Here is a 6,000-nt window from a genome sequence, read left to right on the forward strand (position 1 = left end):
TCTCTCTCTCCCTGGGTCTCCACTGTCACTCTCTCTCTCTTCCTGGGTCTCCACTGTTTCTCTCTCTCTCTCTCCCTGGGTCTCCCTGTCACTCTCTCTCTCTCGCTGGGTCCCTACTGTCACTCTCTCTCTCTCTCTGGGTCCTCACTATCTCTCTCTCCCTGGGTCTCTACTGTCACTCTCTGTCTCTCTCTCTCTCTCCCTGGGTCTCCACTGTCGCTCTCTCTCTCTCTCTGGGTCTCCACTGTCTCTCTCTCTCTCTCTCCCTGGGTCTCCACTGTCTCTCTCTCTCTCCCTGGGTCTCCACTGTCTCTCTCTCTCTCTCTCTCTCTGGGTCTCCACTGTCACTCTCTCTCTCTTCCTGGGTCTCCTCTGTCTCTCTCTCTCTCTCTGGGTCTCCCTATCACTCTCTCTCTGGGTCCTCTCTCTCTCTCTCTCTCTCCCTGGGTCTCCCTGTCACTCTCTCTCTCTCTCCCTGGGTCCTCTCTCTCTCTCTCCCTGGGTCTCTACTGTCTCTCTCTCTCTCTCTCTCTCTGGGTTTTCACTATCTCTCTCTCCTTGGGTCTCTACTGTCACTCTCTCTCTCTCTCTCTCTCTCTTCCTGGGTCTCCACTGTCACTCTCTCTCTCTGGGTCTCCACTGTCTCTCTCTCCCTCTTCCTGGATCTCCACTGTCTCTCTCTCTCTCTTCCTGGATCTCCACTGTCACTCTCTCTCTCTCTCTGTGTGCTCACTGTCACTCTCTCTCTCTCTCTCTCCCTGGGTCTCCACTGTCTCTCTCTCTCTCTCCCTGGGTCTCCACTGTCTCTCTCTCTCTCCCTGGGTCTCCACTGTCACTCTCTCTCTCTCCCTGGGTCTCCACTGTCTCTCTCTCTCTCTCTGGGTCTCCACTGTCACTCTCTCTCTCTCTCTGGGTCTCCACTGTCTCTCTCTCCCTCTTCCTGGATCTCCACTGTCTCTCTCTCTCTCTTCCTGGATCTCCACTGTCACTCTCTCTCTCTCTCTGGGTGCTCACTGTCACTCTCTCTCTCTCTCTCTCCCTGGGTCTCCACTGTCTCTCTCTCTCTCTTCCTGGGTCTCCACTGTCACTCTCTCTTCCTGGGTCTCCACTGTCTCTCTCTCTCTCTCTGGGTCTCCCTGTCACTCTCTCTCTCTCTCTCTCTCTGGGTCCTCCCTCTCTCTCTCTCTCGCTCTCTCTCTCCCTGGGTCTCCCTGTCACTCTCTCTCTCTCTCTCTCTCTGGGTCCTCTCTCTCTCTCTCCCTGGGTCTCTACTGTCACTCTCTCTCTCTCTCTCTGGGTCCTCACTATCTCTCTCTCCCTGGGTCTCTACTGTCACTCTCTCTCTCTCTCCCTGGGTCTCCCTGTCACTCTCTCTCTCTCTTCCTGGGTCTCCACTGTCACTCTCTCTCTCTCTGGGTCTCCACTGTCTCTCTCTCTCTCTCTTCCTGGATCTCCACTGTCACCCTCTCTCTCTCTCTGGGTCTCAACTGTCTCTCTCTCTCTCTCTTCCTGGGTCTCCACTGTCACTCTGTCTCTCTCTGGGTCTCCACTAACTCTCTCTCTCTCTCTCTGGGTCGCCACTGTCCTCTCTCTCTCTCTCTCTCTGGTCCTCACTATCACCCTCTCTCTCTCCCTGGGTCTCCACTGTCACCCTCTCTCTCTGGTCCTCACTGTCACCCCCCCCCCCTCTCTCTCTCTCTCTCTGGTCCTCACTGTCACTCTCTCTCTCTGGTCCTCACTGTCACCCCCCCCCCCCCCCTCTCTCTCTCTCTCTCTGGGTGCTCACTGTCACTCTATCTCTCTGGGTTGTCACTGTCACTCTCTCTCTCTCTGGATCTCACTGTCACCCTCTCTCTCTCTCTCTCTCCCTCTCTCTGGTCCTCACTTTCACCCTCTCTCTCTCTCCCTCTCCCTCTCTCTGGGTGCTCACTCTCTCTCTCTCTCTCTCTCTCTTCCTGGGTCTCCACTGTCACTCTCTGTCTCTATCTCTCTCTGGGTCATCACTGTCACACTCTCTCTCTCTCTCTCTCTCTCGCTGGGTGCTCACTGTCACCCTCTCTCTCTCTCTCTCTGGGTCTCACTGTCACTCTCTCTCTCTCTCTCTGGGTGCTCACTGTCACCCTCTCTCTCTCTGGGTCTCACTGTCACTCTCTCTCTCTCTCTCTGGTTCTCACTGTCACTCTCTCTCTCTGGATCTCACTGTCACTCTCTCTCTCTCTCTCTCTCCCCCCGCTCTCTCTCTGGATCTCACTGTCACTCTCTCTCTCTCTCTCTCTCTCGATCTCACTGTCACCCTCTCTCCCTCTCTCTGGGTGCTCACTGTCACCCCCTCTCTCTCTCTCTGGGTGCTCACTGTCACTCTCTCTCTCTCTCTGGGTGCTCACTGTCACACTCTCTCTCTCTCTCTCCCTGGGTCTCCACTGTCACTCTCTCTCTCTCCCGCTCTCTCTCTCTCTCTCTCTCTGGATCTCACTGTCACTCTCTCTCTCTCTCTCTCTCCCGCTCTCTCTCTCTCTGGATCTCACTGTCACTCTCTCTCTCTCCCGCTCACTCTCTCTCTGGATCTCACTGTCACTCTCTCTCTCTCTCTGGATCTCACTGTCACTCTCTCTCTCTCTCCCGCTCTCTCTCTCTCGATCTCACTGTCACCCTCTCTCTCTCTCTCTGGGTGCTCACTGTCACTCTCTCTCTCTGGGTGCTCACTGTCACTCTCTCTCTCTCTCTCTCTCTCTCCCTGGGTCTCCACTGTCACGCTCTCTCTCCCGCTCTCTCTCTCTCTGGATCTCACTGTCACTCTCTCGCTCTCTCACTCTCTCTCTGGATCTCACTGTCACTCTCTCTCTCTCTCTCTGGATCTCACTGTTACTCTCGCTCTCTCCCGCTCTCTCTCTCTCTCTCTGGGTCTCACTGTCACCCTCTCTCTCTCTCTCCTGCTCTCTCTCTCTCTCTGGATCTCACTGTCACTCTCTCGCTCTCTCTCTCTCTCTGGATCTCACTGTCACTCTCTCTCTCTCTCTCTCTCTCTCTCTGGATCTCACTGTTACTCTCGCTCTCTCCCGCTCTCTCTCTCTCTCTCTGGGTCTCACTGTCACCCTCTCTCTCTCTCTCCCGCTCTCTCTCTCTCTCTGGATCTCACTGTCACTCTCTCGCTCTCTCACTCTCTCTCTGGATCTCACTGTCACTCTCTCTCTCTCTCTCTCTCTCTGGATCTCACTGTTACTCTCGCTCTCTCCCGCTCTCGCTCTCTCTCTCTCTGGATCTCACTGTCACCCTCTCTCTCTCTCTCCCGCTCTCTCTCTCTCTCTCTGGATCTCACGGTCACTCTCTCTCTCTCCCCCGCTCTCTCTCTCTCTGGATCTCACTGTCACTCTCTCTCTCTCTCTCTCTCTGGATCTCACTGTCACTCTCTCTCTCTCTCCCGCTCTCTCTCTCTCTGGATCTCACTGTCACTCTCTCTCTCTCTCTCTCTCTGGATCTCACTGTCACTCTCTCTCTCTCTCCCGCTCTCTCTCTCTCTGGATCTCACTGTCACTCTCTCTCTCTCTCTCTCTCTGGATCTCACTGTCACTCTCTCTCTCCCGCTCTCTCTCTGGATCTCACTGTCACTCTCTCGCTCTCTCTCTCTCTGGATCTCACTGTCACTCTCTCTCTCTCCCGCTCTCTGGATCTCACTGTCACTCTCTCTCTCTCCGGCTCTCTCTCTCTCTGGGTCTCACTGTCACCCTCTCTCTCTCTCTCTCTGGGTCTCACTGTCTCTCTCTCTCTCTCTCTGGATCTCACTGTCACTCTCTCTCTCTCCGGCTCTCTCTCTCTCTGGATCTCACTGTTACTCTCTCTCTCTCTCTCTCTCCCGCTCTCTCTCTCTCTGGGTCTCACTGTCACCCTCTCTCTCCCCCTGGGTCCTCACTGTTATCTTCCCTTGCTCTCTCTGTCTCCCTGTCTCCCCGCCCCGCCTCCGGGGGGGGGGGGGGGGGGGCGCATCTCCCTCCCTTTCAGTTACAATCACAGATCTCATTCTTCCTAAAGGCTTGGAATTGACCTTAACCCCGAAACGCCGGCGAAAACTTAACAAACCATCTGACCAAAACAAGAAAGAGGGAAACACAATGAAAGCAGAGAGTGCATTTGAGAAATGGGAGTTTGCAGATCCACCCCCCCCCCCCCCCCTGCTGGTTCCACCTGCACTGTCAGGGGCTGAGCCACTCTCCCCACATTCAGCTTCGGCTGCCTTTTTTTTCAAATTGATGATTTTGCAACTTTCCTCTCGCTCCCTCCCCCGCCCAAAATAAAATGCACCCGAGTGCTGCTTGCCCCTGACAGGGGCTGTCAGTAACCCTGCCCTGGGCTCACCTCCTCCCGGACCTCCGCAGATCCATCCTCCTGGCCCGGGATGCCGTTGGCTGCAGGCGGCACCGACGCCGTCCTCTGCGGCTGCATTTGCGCTGGATTCAAGGCCAGCCCAGGCGGGCTAAAGCTCCGCTGACTGCAGCACCACCAGCCCCGATCAGCTGCATGCTGCTGGCTTTAAAGCGGGTGCATTTCCCACAGGCAGGTTCCCTCCAAGGTTGCAGAACGGTCCCAAGCCTTCTTCATGTATTCAGGGTCTCTCTCTATCACTCACTCCTCTCTCATTGCAGCCTCATCTCTTTGGGTTGTGCCCAGCTCCTCCCCTCTCTCACACACACACAGCACCTCAAGATAGTTCAGTCACTGTGTCACCCTTGTGGAGGCTGAGGCACACACGGCGACAGCAGAATAAAGCAAGGTGGACGAAAGGAAAGTCATTGAAACAGGTAATACAGGGAGAAAAAAGCTTCCCAACACAGTGTCCAGAAACTGAACTGAACCACCCTATAAATACTACCAAAGCAGAGGCTGGGAATCCTGCAGCAAGTAACTCATTTTCCGATCCCCCAAAGCCTGTCCACCTTCTACAAGGCACAAGTCAGGGGTGTAATGGAATACTCTCCACTTGCCTGGATGAGTGCAGCTCCAACAACACCCAAGAAGCTCAACACCATCTTGGACAAAGCAACCTGTGTGATCGGCACCCCTCTTCCACAAACATTCCCTCCCTCCACTACCCATGAACAGAGGCAAAGCTCACCAAAGCTCCTTAGACAGCACCTTCCAAACCCACAATCTTTACCATCTGGAAGGACACGAGCAGCAGATACCTGGGAACCCCACCGCCTGGAGGTTCCCCTCCAAGTCACTCACCACCCCGACTTGGAAATATATCGGCGTTCCTTCACTGCTGCTGGGGCAACATCCTGGAACTCCCTCCCTACCAGCACTGTGGGTATACCTGCTCCGCATGGACTGCAGGGGTTCAAGAAGGCGGCTCTCCACCACCTTCTCAAGGGCAATTAGGGATGGGCAAAAGATGCTGGTCTAGCCGGCGACACCCGCACCCTGTGAAGAAATCAAAAAAAATAGCGCTCGTCCTGAAGTCCACCTTTATGCGAAGCTTAATCAAGCTGTACATAAACCCTCTGCCTGGAAACAGCAATGTTGTGATGTGCTAAGGTTCTATCTATTCCCTGTGGTGTGAAGATTGGGTCTGGCATGTTGCCACAGAATGTTCCAGACAGCTAGACCATGTCATACCACTTGTACTTCATGGTGAAGGTAATGTAGAAAAACACCTTTGACCACAAGTGCAATAGGCAGTGGTCCGTATGTAACAGTCGCAAGGTGGGAAAAGAAGATGGTGGATCCTTTTGGATTGGTCCCTGAGCAGACTGTCAAAGTTATTTTTCAGAACGCCTCATTGCCTGAACTTTCAAACCAGCACCAAGATGTAGCTTAGCTGGTGATGAGAAGGGTCCTCCATGTCAGATCCTTCCAGCATGCCTGGAGTCTCACTACTTCCCCGTGCCATCCTGGAAGCAATTGTGGTGGGGAAGAGACCCATTTCCTTCTGGAATGTACTTTTGCAAAGCGGGTCCAGTTCGAGATGAGGTGGTTTTTGTCGAAGTTCATTCCGAGCAGCTCTGT

At 54.3% G+C, this 6,000-nt stretch overlaps 1 protein-coding gene across 2 annotated transcripts in view; it reads right to left on the bottom strand.

The window, feature by feature from the left end:
- The window catches only part of LOC119956637 (transmembrane protein 151B), an 81,966-nt gene extending 77,328 nt beyond the window's left edge, over positions 1-4,638 (bottom strand). For both annotated transcript variants that reach the window (XM_038783988.1, XM_038783980.1), the window contains exon 1: positions 4,351-4,638. In XM_038783988.1, the coding sequence (XP_038639916.1) occupies positions 4,351-4,437 (87 nt within the window). In that variant the 5' untranslated portion in view covers positions 4,438-4,638. The remainder of the gene's footprint in view (positions 1-4,350) is intronic.
- Between the last annotated feature and the right edge of the window lie 1,362 nt (positions 4,639-6,000).

This window comes from Scyliorhinus canicula, chromosome 2 (assembly GCF_902713615.1).
Source record: "Scyliorhinus canicula chromosome 2, sScyCan1.1, whole genome shotgun sequence".
NCBI lineage: Eukaryota > Metazoa > Chordata > Chondrichthyes > Carcharhiniformes > Scyliorhinidae > Scyliorhinus > Scyliorhinus canicula.